The 18310-nt window shown below is 37.5% G+C and overlaps 1 protein-coding gene across 4 annotated transcripts in view; it reads left to right on the top strand.

Annotated features, from left to right (window-relative positions):
• The window catches only part of Gria3 (glutamate ionotropic receptor AMPA type subunit 3), a 284001-nt gene that overhangs the window by 259593 nt on the left and 6098 nt on the right, over positions 1 to 18310 (top strand). Inside the window, exons 14-15 of one of the 4 annotated variants that reach the window (XM_047535596.1) lie at positions 13346 to 13460; positions 16008 to 16255. In XM_047535596.1, coding sequence (XP_047391552.1) covers positions 13346 to 13460; positions 16008 to 16253 — 361 coding nt within the window. In that variant the 3' untranslated portion in view covers positions 16254 to 16255. Of the gene's footprint in view, positions 1 to 13345; positions 13461 to 16007; positions 17386 to 18310 lie in introns of those variants that run through there. The other 3 variants (XM_047535599.1, XM_047535598.1, XM_047535597.1) reach the window with 3 other exon arrangements.

Here is an 18310-nt window from a genome sequence, read left to right on the forward strand (position 1 = left end):
GTTCCTCCATCTGGATTGACCCTCAAACATTAAAGGCTGCTTGTCTGAGGCAAGAAAGTGGATACAAGCATTTTAAGAAAACATGTTATTAGCCAAGAATGAAACAAAATGTGTATTCTTATTGAAAATTCCATTCATTCCTTATGGATTCCAATTAATCAAGGTTTTACTATATCAAAACACAGTAACTTCCTGTCCCACCAATGTGAACTGATGACATTGACAATTTAGCCAAGATTCGGTTCATTTGATTTTTACAATGGCTAACCTCATGCCCAAAGTATTTAGCACCTTCTTCCTGGTCTTTTTCTCATATTATTAGCAGGCCACCGAGAACTTAATTCTATCATTGAAGCGAGCTGCAGAAAGAAAATTGAGCTGGATTGGATACATTGCTCTCATGAATTCATCATTCATACTCAGCATGGTTAAAAAGGAGCCATGGACTCTATCAAGATGACTCTAAACAATCCACATGGTGCCAAGTGCCCAGAAGCTTTCAAATAACCATATGTTTGATGTTGTAGAAACAAAACACCTGCACATATTTGGCTGAATTTTTACTTCTCACCAGATGTTTTGGTATTGTGAAGACCCCTAAACTTTAGATCAGCTATTTTCTAATTACAATCAACAATCAAGCTCTTTTTTTCCCTCAGTTAGTACTGCTGCAAAGTTTATCAAGTAACTTTATTGCCAGTTCATAATTTCCAGATTATCTGAATTTTGATATGTAAATAGAAAAGATTTCAGCAGATCCTAAGTGTTTCCAACTTCTTTGACCCTAGTCCTGCCTGCCAGGCATCTTTCAAATAACATTTCTTGGTCATTCCTTCAGTCAATCTTTTAAAATAAGTCAACCCCTTTCTCAATTATGGATAACAGTGCCACATTTCTAGTGATTATTTATTCCATTTCTGGATTATGGAGGAGTTTGCCTTTATCTTCTTTCTTATTGCTATCTGCTGTCTTCTGAGAGTGAGCAAGAGAAGGGGCAAGGGATGAACCTGATTCCACTTTACCACTCCTTAGTGGTGTTGCTAAACACAAATCAATGGAGAAGGAGAGAAAAACGGCAGTGAAGCTCATTAATTTGGATCCCTCTAATTAATAATTTGGGATAAACTAGACAGGGACCAGTCTACAAGTTAACTTTATATTATTAGGGATGGGGACAAGGGAAGTTTGTTAAATAAATGAAGAGTTTAGACTGTATTGTCAGTTGAACTTGTCCTTAAGAGAACAAACCCTTTTTCAAATGTTGGAAGAACTTATTAGATATAATCATAATCACTACAAATCAATCTAAAATAGTTCTCACGAGGACCTCCACTAAGGCAGTGTCTTATAGTTGGTTTGAGTTAAAATAGACTTAAAGTACTAAAACTGTCATTCTTCAGGTCTATTTTGTAATTCATGACTTGCTTTACTCATTCAGACAATCCTTCCCCTCTGTTAATCCAAATCAGTGAGGTTTTACTGCATTAGCAAAATGGCTTGGGAATTACACTTCTTTATTGTATCCTGTCCCCAGTTAATGTGACAATTGACTGTTGAATATACCATCATTTCACACAGAAAATGATACCCAGAGATGGTGGTGACTTTGAGAAGGTTACACAGCTAATGCTGTCACAAATGTCTGATGACTTCCAGGGTCACCTCTTGTGATAATATTGTAGACAGCAATTTATTGCATCTACCTACCCAATGAGCAATGTGAATCTGATTGCATGTGATATATTTCCATAAGAATCAGGTTCATTCCAACTAGCATGGTTACTAGGCAAATGGCATATTTAAGCCATTCTAGCACTCAGTACTGATTACTAAAAATGACAATAATCACAAAGCCTGACATTTATAAGTGCTTTTACTTTTTCAAAAACACTTTCACACCTATTATCTCTGAAACCAGGAGAGGAAGAAATACCTGTATTACTTATCTCTCAATCTCACTCCTGCAACCTTTAAATAATGATGAATGGGCAATTATGTTAAATTGTTGACTTTGTTCCTCTCAGGAATGAGATATTATGCATTCTGAACCTATTCTAGAAAAGTTACTATACTATCAAAAGAGCCAGCAACTTTTCAAGCTGTTGTAAATGTGCAAGTGCTTAAAATAATGCAACAGATATCTTATTGAATTTATTTTATTTTCTGAATACAAGAAATTAAGAATAAGGCCAGTGACTGAGGCAGCCCCTGAATCAGACCCATAGACTAGAACCAAAACACTGTTTAGATTTACCAATTTCTCAAACCTGGGATAACAATGCCTAAACAAAGCAGACTTGATCCTTCCTTAATGGACTATAAATGCTCGGGCAAAGATCATGGAAATTAGAGCTGTGACTTGGGAATTTTTAACCTGCAAATCACCCTTTTGCATTAGTGCTTTATTCCAACATGTGTGCAAAGACAGTAATTAAGAGCCAGTGGTTGTTTCAGCGATAAACCCACATCACCAGGGGTTTGTGACAGAGCAAGTGAAAGTCTGTCACTGTAAATCACAGCAGAATGGGGATTTAGCTGCTGAATTACCACATAGGCATATCAGCCTCCTTCCACAGCTGTCTGTCACCTCAAACTTTCACATTCTTCTGGCCCTCCACCCACCCATCTTCACTCCCTTACTCTCAGGAAAACGGTGCTAGTTTGACTTTCCCACCTAGTTTTGCCTTACTACAGGGAGAAGGAGGAATGTTAAAACAAGCTATTCGTGATGGGGTGACAAGTTATTGCCTTACCCTACCTCACCCTAGATTTGTACCTGGCTTTAGTTTACCAGGAATTTAAATAGACTTCCAGTGCCATATTTTCCAAGGTGAAAAACAGCACATATTGTGTGCTTCATGGAGCAATGGAACAGAATGTTTAAATGGGATCGTTCTGAACCCCCTAAGTGAATGAGAATTGTACAGTAGGTAGATTTCTTAACTTGTAAGGCATATGGGAAAATGGGGGACAATTAAACCTCCATTACTCAAATAATTTGTATGACAATCATTATGACTTACAGAATATTGATAGAGAAATGCAGTTAAAATATATAGGGACTAGAAGAAACTAACCAATGTACATCATACATACACACTGGGGGAGAAAACTTAGGGACTTTAATAGATTTAAAAATTTCAATTAAAACTAGCTGTTTATTTTCATGTGGGTTCTTTTAAAGTACCTAAAAATGTTTGTTCTCTTAAGAAATTCAAACATGTTAACATGTTCCTCCTCCCTATCCCTAGCACTCTTTTTAAAATTCCATGCATTTGATTTTAGCAATTCTTCTGTTCAAAGACAGTAAAAAGTGATACTTTAAGACAGCCTATTTTCAAATTCCCTCAACTTCATAGCCAGTGGTACATAGATGAATGAGGTTGTGACCATATTTCCCATATGTATAAGTGAGATCTTCAGTTTTGTGTGTATTTCATCCTCTTCCTCTTCTTCTTTGTATGTTTACAATTCTCCTTTACTATGCCACCGTCTCTTAATCACTTCTCTTCCATACCCAGAATACTCTGATATTCTTGGGCCTTAGGTAATGGATATGAATCTTCATCTACACTTATCTACATAAAAATGGACCTTTTACTAGCAGGAGCCATTCCTAAAGGTAGACATTTTGAACACCCAAGATTAAGATGGATCCCAATGACTCTTTATTGACACTGTTATGTGTGTAGGCAAGAATCATTACAGATTGATGACACTTCCTGGGTCTTAGCAGATGTTCCTGTGAATTCCCAAGATTCTGGTTTGGGATCGAGGAGTAGGGTGAGTATATTATGCTCTTCGTTGGTTTGCATGTTTCTGTGCTGGTACTACCTCCTGGAAGTATGAAGAACCTGACAGTTTTATTTCCTGATAGTGATTAAATTTGCTCCTTGAACTTACTAGGTCTTCCTCCCAAGAACAAATCCTCACTTTCTCTCAAATGGCTGCTTCAAGCAAAGGACTTGTTGCCTTGAGAACTGAACCAGTCCACTGGCTGCCAAAACCATTGATTTTTGCCAAATGGTGTTAAAGGATAAATTCTACCAACGGAAAAAAATGTAATCCAGAAAGAAAATATTTCTTAATTATTCCATTCTGTGAATTTTAAAAATTGACTTTGTGGCCTTAACATGATTTCTGTGATTAGGACATGATTGTTTGCCTTTGGTGTTATCATGATAACATGAATGTGTTTCTTATTGACAAATAATGAGCAAATGCCCAACATCAGAACTACAGAAAGAGCAGCAGGAGTGAAAAAAGCCTGAAGGTAAGAATGTTGTTATACAATTGCCAAGAGGAAAGACACCATTGCAGTGGCAAAGAATGAAATGGTATATATCCATGCCCGTCCTGACCCCTTGAAGACCAAATCATTTGGTTTCCTTTCATTTGGAGAGGTTATAGAACCACTGTCTGAAAGGTAGGATAGACGTGGAAAAAAAACATGAGATTTGATATAACTGAAATAGATTTTGTTAGGGTGGGAATTGGGGTTGGTGGAGCAGGGTGGGGGCAAATTTCTTTTATGGAAAACAATTGAAATCCATTCTCTTTTGACTTTCTAGAGAGCGGTATAGCATTTGGCCCTTGGCACATGAGGCTAATACTCATTGATCAGAGATGGCAAAAGTGTGGTCCAAGTGCTAGATTAACCTTTTTGCTTAATTTCATCTGGCACTAAAGCAAATATTTCTCAAAATATAGACCTAAGGCAATAGCATACTTTACTCTTAAATATATATATATATACACTATATATATGTATATGTACATATATACACATACATACACATGCTATATATATACATACATATATATACATATATATATATACATATACATAGTAAGACTGCTAATTTATCCTGTCTAGCATCACTGCTGGAAATGTAAATGTGATGTGTGGATGCTAGAATGTGTGCTAGAAGAGGGTGGCGTGTACCCCTGGCATGGCAATTAATAGCTGGCTTTCAGATCTGATATATAGACACCATTTGTTGCAATCTGTTTGGATATAAACTAAGACTGATTATTTTTCTATGATTCATGGTAAGGAATGGCTATTAGAGAAAAAAAGAAGATGATAGCACCCATTGGATTGAACTGTCAATGCATATTTTGCCTAGAATCAGGGAAATAAACTAGATGTCTTCAGAAACACTCATCATTTGAGTTCCTGGTAAACTCAAATGATACTCGCATACAACATCAGGAGTTAAAAGCTGTGGCCTAATGACCTACTTGTATTCAGAAAAAGTCATCATTTGAGTTTCTGATCTCTTGGTGCCATTGGAAGGAACTATTCTTAATAAAATACACTTATGCATAATAAAACCCAAACGAAGTTGATAATTTGAATATTTCATGAATATTAAAATAGAATTTTCAAGCGAGTCATACTAATTATTTGCTTGGGAAAATATCTGTGGACACATTTTAACCAAAACTGGATTCTCCAGCTTAGTATCTTCACTGACCCTCTTGCTTTGTGAGGGACAAATTGATAAGAAGTCTTCCCAAATAATGTGATGTAAAATAGTCTAAAACCAATAAAGGTTTTGGATTCCTATTCTAGAGGAGGAAGTTGGACAGAGGTCTAGTTTGGCAAAAAATTCTTCAGGGAAATCCAGTCTGTGGAATCAAAAGTTCTATTTCTTTGAATTTGAGAGGTTATCACTTGGAAATGCCACTGACTTCACCCACATATCTCAAAAGTTGCTTCTGGGGATATTGTGTTAGCCCAAATGCTTTTCAATAGGTTTCATTCACCAGCATTGTTAGGCCTTTAGTAAAATGAGTCACAGCTTTCAACTCCTAATGTTATATGCATGCATTATTGAATTTGCTCTTTGCACTTATATTAAATTATGATCCCATTAGCAAGGAGTTAAATAGGTTTGAGTTAAATTTGTGAACTACATGGTTATAAATACTCTCTCTCAGCAGTGACATCTAGCAGCCTCGCACTACATAACTCTGCAAATCATTGTAACTGCCCCTGTGGAATTAGGGTCACTTGGGTGGCCACAGTCTAGTAATGCCAGCAGTTATCTGTGCACATGCTCCCAGGTTGTGGAGAAAGCTCAGGGTGATCCAAGGGTAGAAAGATTGAAATGACTTAAACCTTCATTCTCCTGCAATCCTGTATGAAGGAAGCCCCATGAAAAGATGTGTGTAGAGATTTCTTTGAAGGTTTCCAGACACTAGAGTACTAATAGGGCATATTTTGAACTGCCATAGCCTCCAACGGCTGCTATATAGAGTTAAATCCCTTCACTACCCATACCCAAGTTAACCTACAAAAAAGAATTAGTAAATCCTATTATTCAGCAATGATTCTTCTTTTGCTTGATCATCAAGTGGCTTCAACTACATAAAATAAGACCAACCTAGGCAGAGGTGTCTGTGCCTGTCCTCACATGCCTGTATATCCTGAGTAATACTAGGTCTTCTCCATGAAAGTTTAGATAAGTTATTGAGAAGGATAAGGTGAGAAGGATGCCTTGTCACCCTGTTAGTGATTGAGAAAGGCAGCTTGTTATCAGGAAAACCTGAAACATCTCCCATTATTAAAAAAAAAAAGCCATAGAAAGTGAGGATGACCATTCTTCCACCACTAGGCCAAAGATATTTCTGAAGTCATTCATAAAATACCTATGTACCAAGAAACATGCATTAGTAACTTAGAGCTTTAGATAAGGGATACATGAGGGAAGGTCTTCCTGCTCAGGTTATGATCAGTTTCTATTTTCATTATCCAGGTACTATGTTGTCAGAGCAGGTTTCTAATTAAGGATGCAATTGTATCATTCATGCTCATGTATTTCTTCAATTTCTCTGTGATCTTGTCTTTATAACCTACATACTTACACATGTATGTATCCCTCCTGAGGGTACCATTGAAGATCTTCTGGTATCATTAATTGGGCATTTGCTTTTAGGTATCCCCGCTCAGAAAGGAAACTGAGGCCATTTAGAGCAGAATATATCCCACCGTCTCTGAAGTGGCTAAATCATACTATACCTAGGTTCCTATGTTTTTCAGTTCCAGAGCCATATCTATTATTTAATGTCTTCTCTCAACCCTTCCAGGTTCACCAGGTTATTTGGAGAAATGAACTTGGTAATTATTTCACAAGATCCAAGATTTCTTCCCTGTCCCCCACAAGTTAAGAAGTTCAACACTCTCACATAATTCTGTCAGAGTTTCTTTGTCCACAATAAGGAATCCAACATGGCTCCAATCTACTTTATTTACTACTTTTAAGTATTTCCTGAAATCAAAATTTCAAAATAAATTGGGCAGTTCCTTTGAAATATCTCAAAAGTCTTATTTATTTTACTTTTTAAATAAATAACTTCTGTTTTCACAGAAAAAACAACAATGATGTTCTTATCCTAAAACTGTCTGTATCCATATGTAAGGTTTATCATCACTAAAATAACACTGATTCTTTGCAGTGGCTGGTTGGTACACCCCAGCAACTGAGCCTGGAATATAGACAACCAACACCTGGGGCAGGTTGATGCCTTGGACTGTGAGCACAATCCTTTGCAGCTGAGTTATTGCCAGGTGTGAACGACAGAGATAAGCAGAAAGTTATATCATCCAATAATCTTTTCTTCAAAATTAAAACTCCTTATCAAAGCATTATGAATTACAGTGTTACCCCTACATATAAAAAATAAATAAACAGATGACACTCCATGACTCTTCTCTACTCAGGAATCAATATCCTGACACAAGTTAGCATTACCTTCACATACTTCTAAATGACTACCTAATTCACATTTGCTCGTGCCCTCTCCAGCTGATCAGTAATATATTGATATGACTTACACACCATAAAACATTTTTTCTTAGGGAAAGTTAATGTTCTTTCTCTACCATCTAACATATTTTATACAGAGTTTTAGTTTGTAAATAGTCACTCTCTGTTTCATTTCCCACTTTCCAGGAAGATTTTTTTTTTTTTACTTCAAGAAAACATGTTGCTCAAATTTAAAGTTGTGAGATTCTCATGGTAGAATTTCATAAATCAGTGAGGAGAACATTTTGGGGCAAGGTGACATTCCCAGACCCCCTGAAATGACATCATAAAGCACTCCTACTTTCTCCCCTAAGGTTGCTAACCTGTGTCTTTGTCTTAGGAGGTTGTACTCAGCAAAGTTCATAGCAAGCCCTTCAGAGGGAGAATGCTTGACTAATTTCCATGATAGTAATCTGACCTACTTTGTTTAATTCTTTCTGTTCTCTATTGAGGTGAGTACAATAAATATTTCTGACTTATAATTCTCTCAGGTACCAGTTAAGGGCCTGCAGTAATTTCTCGAAACATTACCCTGGAGACATATTGCTCCATCACAGTAAAAGGCAAAATATGCCCTTGCAAGGTTGATAGTTATTTGCAGAATGGAGGTCCCTGAAGAAAAAAAGTCATTAGGAACATCTAATCCTGAAGAGTAAAAATAAGGAGGGCTGTTACCCTTTTTTTGTGTGTTCCATTGGTAAACAAATGGTACTGAACTCAGTATATGCTAATTTTCCTTCTGGCCTTCCCCATAATTTGCTGTAGAGGCTTGAGCAGATTGGTTAATCTATTTGGGACTCAGTTTCTTTACATACAAAGGGGAGACCATAAATCTACCTTCTTGGCATAATCATTAAACTTGACCTATAATTATTATTATGATAATTATGTGAAGACACTAGGTTGAAAAATAAAAAGTTAAAAGAGAGTTATTAATTTAATAGGTGTTTATTGAGAAAGGCATCCTAAATGGGGATACAGATGCATAAGCCATATCCCTGCCCTTGAGAAGCACATGGTCTAGAAGGACTCACAAGATATGGACATAAATAATGAGCAAAAGTAGAGAATGATGGAAGGAATAGAAAACATTGGAGTAAGAAGCAAAAATGGCTTCCTGGAGAAAATGACATTTTAAATAACCAAATGCCCACCAAACTCCCCCTTCTTCAAAATATCAATGTGTGTGTGTGTGTGTGTGTGTGTGTGTGTGTGTGTGCATGTGAGTTGGGGAAAGCATGTGAGTACATTGGGTTGATTTGGGTTGGACTAGGTAATACAATCCAGTAAGACACAGTAAGAAAACAATGTGGATAAAAGCAGTTTTTCTACACCTTCTTGGAAATTTATTCTATCCCACAGCAACATGGAGTTGTAGGAGATTTGCCTTTTAAAGTACTTTCTTTTCTTGGAAGATATCCTAACCTTGTTAAGTGGTATTATCTGTGATTTCTGATTACAGCTTTTATGCTCCTTAGCTATGATGCTCCTTGAAAATGTTTGTTTTTCTCCCTCATTTTTATTTAGAAGTTGCTAAATGCACATTGGCTCCCTGCCAGATTTTGTAAACCCTGTGATTTTTTCGATCAAAGACTAAACTTCTTAGTGTGTATTATTTGTCAGAGTTCTCTATCATCCTGGGGTATCTCAGAGGAGATCTGGATGGTTTAAGGCCAGGTTTCTCAACCTCAGCATTAATGGCATTTGGGGACCAGATAATACTTTGTTGTGGGTACTGTACTATACATTAAAGGAGGTTTAGCCACATCCCTGGCCTCTACCCACTGAATGCCTGTAATTTCCCCACCCAGTTGTGACAACAACGACAACAAAAAATAACTCTAGGTAATGTCAAATGTCCTCTGAGGAAAGACTCCTAGGTGAAAACGAGTGCTCTAAGGTAACCTCCATTGTAACTGTGGAGGCCATGAGAGTACAGAGAAGCTACTAGTCATTCTGTGAAAGACACTGGCTGGCCTAAGGCAGGGATTGCCCATTTGTCAGAAGTAGGATGGTATGTTGCCAACATGCTAAGCCTGAATTTCGGCAAGACTATATGGTGGGCATCCCAGAATAGACCCCTGGCACAGGAAAAGAGCCTTTCCTCCTCCAAAACCAGTGCTTCTTAAACTTATTGTCCCAGGACCCCTTTATACTCTTAAAAATTATGAGGAATCCAAAAAGGTTCTTTTCTTTCAGTACTGGAGATGGAATCCAAAGGCCTGAGCATGCTAGGCAAATACTCTACCACTAAGCTATCTTCCCAGCCCCCCAAAGAGATTTTTGCTTATGTTTGTTATATCATTAATATTTACACATCAAAAATTAAAGCTGAAGAATTTTTAGGGAATTGATTCATTTAAAAATAACAAATCCAATATATGTTAGCATAAATAATATACTTTTATGAAACAATTATATTTTTCCAGTCAAAAAGTGAGAATAGTGGTACTGTCCTATACTTTTGCAAATTTCTTTATTTTCTGGCTCAGTACAAAAGAATGGGATTCTCATTACTTTTTCTTTACTCAGTCTGCTGTGAGTTTACACATCATGCAGCCTCCAGGAAATTCCACGGTACAATATGAAGGAATAATAGTGAGAAGGGCAAATAATGTCTTAGTAGTATTATAAAAAGTTTTGATTTCACAGGCCCTCTGATGAAAGGGTTTCAAGGATCCCCCAGGGGTCCCTGCACCATACTTTGAGAACCACTGCTGTAATGCAACATGCTATGCTTTTAACAATCTAGCTCACTTAAGGGTTGACAAATGTCTTTAAAACCAGGATCTTTAGAGAAAGTAAAACCTCTCCATTGGACTACAGTGTCAGTACTTTTTATTAGACTTCAACTGCTCTGTTCCTAACACCAAATAGAGCAGCAGTTCTGAAGAAATTAAAGGAAGTTAAGTTCAACAACATAGGACTTTAAAGGACTTTAAATGGGGACACAGCCTGTTTAGGGGTTAGTCAGAGAGCAGTGAGAGGACACTGTGCCCTTTGTAATTAAAAAAAAAAAAAAACGAGGAAACAGAACAAAACAGGAGGAAGAAGGGGGAAAGTGCCAAGAAATCATAGTGGCCAAATTATATTGTTAAATTTTGTGCATGTACAAATAGTAACAACAAATCCCACCATTGTGTTCAATTACAATGTACAAAAAAGTGAAAAAAAATAAATAGGAAAATAAATAAATAAAAGATATGCACAGAAAAAAATAAGATCCATTAGAAAAAAACAGAAACAATAAAGAAAGGAGAAAAAAGATGTTTTGCACTTTTTCTTGTGGTCCTGATGAGTCCGGGTCCCCTCTATGTCACTGGAAAACATTCCCCTGCATCCTGAGCCAACTTTAACATTGCTGAGTCTCATGTCAGTGCCTGGTTTTAAGGCATAGCATTAAGGGAGAAGTGGTAGTGATGAGATAATAAATAATTGGGGAAGACAGATAGAGAAGGCGTTCAGATGGTCGGGAATAGAGAGGAACGCAACTACAACATTGATCCTAGGGCCATAGATGGCTTGTCTGGCATTTAAAAACCTAAGACTTAACTTTCACTGCCAATAATCTCTTAAAGTGGCTCAACGTTTTGAATATCTTTTGTTGCTCTGTATTCCAAGTACTTCTGGTTAGCATTTGAGGAACCCAAGATTTTGAGCATTGATTGAAAGAATTTGTGAAAAGTATAAAAGGACACCAATTTCCTTGTGAGATACCAAATACAGATACTCTGGTTGCCAGGCCCTACAATAAACAAGAAAATGTTACCTCCCTGTCACTAAAGGTTTATAGTTTTTCAAATCTCAAGTACTCTGAAATTGCATATTACTTTAAAATAATGATACATATCTTAGAATATCTCAAGATGAGATGGCCCCTCTGCTCTCAACAGCAAATGGGGGAGAAAGAAAATAGACTTTGGAACTTGGTATAATAGAGGCCAGACATTTGTGACTGTAGGAAGTCTTGTCAGTAACTGGATATGTTAATGGACCCAACTTATCCAAAATAAGCTAAGATATTTCAATGCATGTTCATGGTTACATAAATTTGTCTGATTTTCTTCTTTTAAGTTAGTTGACATTCAGACCAACATGTACTAATATTGGTGATATTGTTCACATGAATCTGAACACACTGTTTATTGCCTCTTAATGGAATTATGGTACCCTCCCTATGTAATACATTTTTGCCCAAGTTATTACAGATTCTTCATTTAAAATTCAGTAGCTCACAGGACATGGTGGTGCATGTCTGTAATCCCAGAAGCTCAGGAGCCTAAGGCAGGAGGATCATGAGTTCAAGATCAGCCTCAGCAACTTAGCGAGGTCCTAAGCAACTCAGCCGAAGAACCTGTCTCTAAATAAAATATAAAAAAGGACTGGGGATGTGACTCAGTGGTTCAGTGCCCCTGGGTTCAAACTCTGGTACCAAACAAAAAAAATTCAATAGCTCTAAGAAAAAGACAGGTAAAGGTCATTATTCCTATTTTACAACTAAAAAAAAAATCTCTGAAAGGGGGTTTTACATATTTGCCCTCTGTCTCCAAATACAGTCCTTATACTTTAAGCAGTGAAGGACTAAGGAGCAGTGGCCTGTCCTTCTGTTGTGATATTAGCCTCTCAATTGAAGGGAGTCTTCTCATAGTAAGAACTATTCCTTTACAGTGCTACCAACAGGGACATAGTCAGTTTGCCATTTTACATCATGCCATATTAATAATATTTAATCTTAAAACGATCTGGCCCACTGTCTGGTGATCTGCATTGACCACAGTCATATGACCATAACAGACAGACAGGTAGCCAATAACGCAGAAACAATCCATAGGCCAGTTCTTACATCATTGAAAACACTTCTCTTATCCAATACTCAGAAGTCCACATCACACCTTTAATACTAAGACCAATGTGTGCCTAATTTAGAATACATGTTTGTGAAAGGAGGTCATGTATGTAGTACAATTCTTTCTGGGAACATTTCAGCTGGGCAACAGATTTGTGTAACAAGAGACACAAGGCACATTATTTATGTAGGGTCTATTTTCTGTTCAGATTCATCCATTTGTCTCAGTTCACAATATGAAAATACTTCCCTTTCTGGCCCCATCTCCTCCCCACTCTCCCATAAAACTTGCTTTCTGTCTGGAAGTACAACAAGACACCCGGTTAGATCAAACCTAACACGCCTCCGTCACAAAGCTACTGCAAGCTGCCGCCGACTATTGTCACTTGAGGGGAGACCCTCCTCACCACACACAGCCTATCTGAGGAGTGCCTTTTTTTTCTATCCTCATTATTTAACAGTGTGTGCCGATTACTCAAAGCGATATGGGCAGGCCCTGGTAAATATAGCGTTGCTGTAGTGTTAACTTTTTATAAGGTAATGCTCAGGTTGCCTGCAGTGTCTAAAATTACTCTGTGGCCAGGGCCCCCTGCTTTATCGCTTTCTATAGTTTTAAAGTAGTTTGAAGCTTGAATAACATAAAATAACATAATATAATGTTATTTATGTTATTTCCCACGTGAAGAACGCCTGTAAACCTTGCAGTATTGAAACTCAGTGAACAAGGCATCTTAGACAAGCTGAAAAACAAATGGTGGTACGATAAGGGGGAATGTGGAGCCAAGGACTCCGGGAGTAAGGTCAGTCGCTGAAGGTCTTTTTGTACTGATTAGCAATCACATTTTGACCCACTGTTTATTTTCTATCCCAAAACGGCTTTCCTTCCCAACACACACTCCCTGACACAGTGGGACCCCTTTATAACACCAGCACTAAAGGAATAAGGCAAATGCCAGCCTCAGAGGCCTGCCACGTGACATCAATCCTTGGACTCTATAGAACTGTTGTTATGATTAGGGACCTTGATCTGGCCCACTACATTTCCAAAGCTATAAAATAATGAACTGTGTTATAAGGGGGTTTTACTGTATTTCACATTTTGAGAGTTCAAAGAGAAAACAACAACAAAAACAAAAAAAAAAGATCCACTTGTGACAGTACTTTTTCTTAACCTCTTACAGTGTCAGAGACTTTGTAGTTGTAAATATCTTTGGTTATTAATATATTACATCTGTCCCATATGAAAACAAACAAATAACAGATTGGTCTCTGTAAACATAATGATTAGCTCCCTCCCAGCTGTTGTCGTATTAAATTCAGCATCTATTTGGATCTTGAATCTCATTAAGTCTGTCACACTTCTCTCTTCCAAAGGTGTCATTTGAATCTCTGTACGTAATACTTTTAAAATTTAGTCGCATGCTCCTGAAGGGTATACATTGTCAGGATGACATCACATTGATAAGCATGAAACACTCTTCCCCGCCTCCTTCCTGCCCCCCTTCGCTCCCCTAAGAAAGTTCTTTTTAGTTTCGATTTTTGCCTTTTCCTTTTTTTGAACTAATATTGTGGTATCAGTTAATTCATTTCATGAAATGCCACTCATTTTCCCTGTGCAGTGAACCATTTTGCTACTGGCTTTCTACTTCCCACATCAGGGAATTCTGCAACTGTTGTGAAACTTATACACATGGAACTTAAAACTGTTCTGGTTGCCACAGCTTACATGGTTTATGTTAACAGACATTTTCCCCCTTTAAATGACACATACATATATGAATATGACGGCAAAGGGAGGGGTACCAGAAATTAGTCCATTTCTAATGGACTCTGGAACATCTTTGCAGGTAGCCTCACCAGTCTCCTTAAGGAGATGACCTATTGTTTCATAAGTGATAGAAATTCTTACTACCCTCCTAGCTGTGATTCATCCTAGAAGAGTGGCCATTTGCAAGGTTGTCAAGGACTTGAGGCACCTCCCTCAAGTATATTCACTCCCTGAATGTTATTCAATTTCAAGGATCTGAAGGAAAAGACCATATTGTCTTTACATTTACTTATTTAAATATACCAGAACTAGCTGAAACATAGTATTGAGGATCAGCAATGGCCATCATCTGCTCGTGGTATTAGTGGTATCATCATTTAAATAAGATGCTCAAATTTACTGGCTTAACAATTCAGATATTGCATTCAATTACATTCAGCAGCAAAATGGTTACATTCCCTCTAAAAAGACTACAAAATGCTATTTTATTTTATTTTTTTTCAAAGAAAGACTCCTGGCCCTTGGTGTGTCCTACCTCAAGGTAGGGCTCAAGACACCAACTTTTTCTTTCCATTGTTTAGTAGTTCAGTTTTTGTTTTTTCATATAGTCAGATAGCTTAGTCAGATATGCAGTTTGACCTGAAAGTCACTGACCGGCTTCCTCAATTTTCCCCCCATGTTAAATAGAAAGCAGATAAGTGTAGTATTTTTAAAAATATTATCTATGTTCCCTGGAGTAAAAACTAAAAATGAGCTCAATTAAAAAAAAATCATCAGCCTCCTGGAAAGCTTTCTGATTTGTATAGAGCCAATTCAGGACCCAGTGGGTCCTCCTGACACTTCCCTTAAACTTCCAGGAAGATGAAATGGAGCCAATTCTTTGTGCTGTGTCCTTGTCCCAGCAGCACAAAGACTTGCTGCCCTAATTTTGACTAGGATGACAACTTAGCAACCAATTCCCAGAAGGAGCAATTGCTCAGTCACTGGGGGAAAGAGCATGTTTAACCCTTTTTAAACAAACCCTCATGAAGTAACTTCCCTGACAAGAGTATCAGGTACCTCTAATATCTACCCTGGTATCTAAAGACTAGCTATTGACAAAGTTTGTCACAGGGAAAACGAGGGAGAAAGGGGTGTTGCGGGGCAGAGAGGGGAAAGAGTGCTTCAAGTTCCCAAATGAAAAGAGTGTTACATTTGTAGGGATTATGTCACAGCTCAACTCTGGAAAATGGTGTTTATTGAAGCCAGCAGAAAAATAAATTATGCTTGTGTTTACTCTTTTGCTCCCATTGCCAAGTGCTGTCTATAGTTGTTGAACACCATTTTGAGGTACTAAGGGGCATAAGGAATGAAAATAGAAGAACTTTTAGGTGAGGCTCAAAACTGTCAACAGAAGCACAATCTACCATCTTGCTGGTTATTGTGAAACATTAGCCAGTTGCCAGAGTTGAGTCATAACACTTACATTAATGTTTAGCTATTTGACAATTTAGAACTATCCTATGCAGTTATAATGTATTATAATGTCCCATTGCCTTTGCTTTCCCCAAGAACTAATCACATTGTTCATTTTTCTTAGGACAAGACCAGCGCTCTGAGCCTGAGCAATGTGGCAGGCGTTTTCTATATACTTGTCGGAGGTCTGGGGCTGGCCATGATGGTGGCTTTGATAGAATTCTGTTACAAATCACGGGCAGAGTCCAAACGCATGAAACTCACAAAGAACACCCAAAACTTTAAGCCTGCTCCTGCCACCAACACACAGAATTACGCTACATACAGAGAAGGCTACAACGTGTATGGAACAGAAAGTGTTAAGATCTAGGGGTACGGTTAAGGTCTAGTAAACTAATTGGTTTTCCTTACTGTATGTTAAACCCTTTTATTCTTTCTTTGTTTCTTAGTTTGGTTTTTTGTTTCAAGCATTGTCTCTTCTTTGTAACCATTGCATTCTTTGAAAACAGTGATTGTGCTTTCTTGTCAGACAGTGGTACTTTTCTGACAGCATAGTTATAAAGTACATTCTGTGACGAAAAAGGAAAAACATTCTCTAGAGTCATACTGTTCAATAGAATCATATGTGAGCCACATATATGAACCATATATATAATTTTAAATTTTCTAGAAGTCATATTTTAAAAAGTAAAGCAAGTGCAATTATTTTAATTTAGGCCTATATATCCAAAATATTATCATTTCAAAATGTTAATTAAATAAGAATATTAGAAATGAATGAGATTTTACATTCTTTTATTTATATTAATCTGGAAGATCTGGGTATATTGTATACTTAGGGTATATCTCATGTTAGTCATATATCAAATGTTCTATAGTCACATGTGGCTGGTGACCACCATGTTGGACAGTGCAACTCTAGGGAAAGCAGCTATTCTGAAAATTATGTTAAAATTAGGAATTTTAGCAAATTAGTATAGTGCTTCCATTAGGGGGTTATGGTCCTTTCAGGTAAGCAGCATAAACCTGAGGAAATTTTGTTAATCTTTGGATTACTTTGTTGTCCCTTCCATGGAACTGATGTTGGGGTAAGTAAGTGTCTCTCAAACAACAGTCTAGGATTCAAGATACTGGCCAAACTCAAACTATACTTAGGTGAACCTGACTGATGTCACCTTGACTCTGTCAGCTATAGCCAAACCCCACCAATAATTCAGGCATGATCAAAACCAAGCTTGTCTTAGCATAATGTCTACATTTTGGAAGTGTTTGTAAAAGAATATAGGTTTTTTTTTGCCTTTGAGTGTATCTATCATTACTAACATACCTATCTAAAGTGGAACAGAACAATTAGCAACTTCATTCCCTTTATTTTAGGTGGTTGATTGACCTCATGTCAATGTGCTGTAATTTTTATTAATGCATTTATGTTTTGACCTTCTTATATTTCCATCTTGGAACTGAATCCAGGCACTTTTAAGCATTTAATCCAAATAAATCATCTGTCCCTATCATGGAAAGCATCATCTTATTTGATGACGTCACTGGCTGTCCTTTTCTCCTACAGACTGCAATCTTTTGCCAAAACATGTTCAGTACACTAAACTAGCCTGCTGACAAAGTGTTTCCATTACATTGGTGACAGTTCAACACATGAATTAATCTGTAATTAGAGTTGTTTGCATACAAACATTTAATGTTCCAGTATGTTTAAAATCCTTTACTAGAGCTGGGCTGGGCATAGTGGCACACACCTTTAATCCTAGGGGCTCAGGATGCTGAGGCAGAAGAATCATGAGTTCAAAGCCAGCCTCAGCAACAGTGAGGCACTAAGAAACTCAGTGAGACCCTGTCTCTAAATAAAATACAAAATAGGACTGGGGATGTACTCGGTGACCAAGTGCCCCTGAGTTCAATCCCCTGTATCCTTCCCCAAAAAATCCTTTACTTGAGTAGGTGATATAGGCCTATTACAATTGGGGCACATGTTTTGCTTTATTCATAGGATAGTACATGACAGCTTTCAATCTCATGTAGCTTAATTATCCCAAATTCCACAATGCTGTCATCTAAATAAATAATATGCTTTAAATATGTGTAGCAGTTTTCCAAGTATTCCCACATTCATTCCCTCATTTGACATGAGATGGATCAGGTTGCATTTTGCCTTTCAGGTAACTAAAACCAGCTACATCAAGTGAACTTGCTCAAGACAACACAACTAGGTAGTTGCCATTCTGGAATTGTGCAGGCAAGGAGCTGCTAATTAATGCCCCCTGGGCCCTTGCCTGGCTGACTCACTTTGGCCCTCCCCCTGCCCATTTGCTTCTCACTTTATGCATCTCACCTGCAAAACCAGGCCTAGTCACATAGGCAGGAAGGAGAGATAAGGGGGAGAGAACTGGAGAACAAAAGAGACCTCAACCT

Source organism: Sciurus carolinensis, chromosome X (genome assembly GCF_902686445.1).
Source record: "Sciurus carolinensis chromosome X, mSciCar1.2, whole genome shotgun sequence".
Lineage (NCBI taxonomy): Eukaryota > Metazoa > Chordata > Mammalia > Rodentia > Sciuridae > Sciurus > Sciurus carolinensis.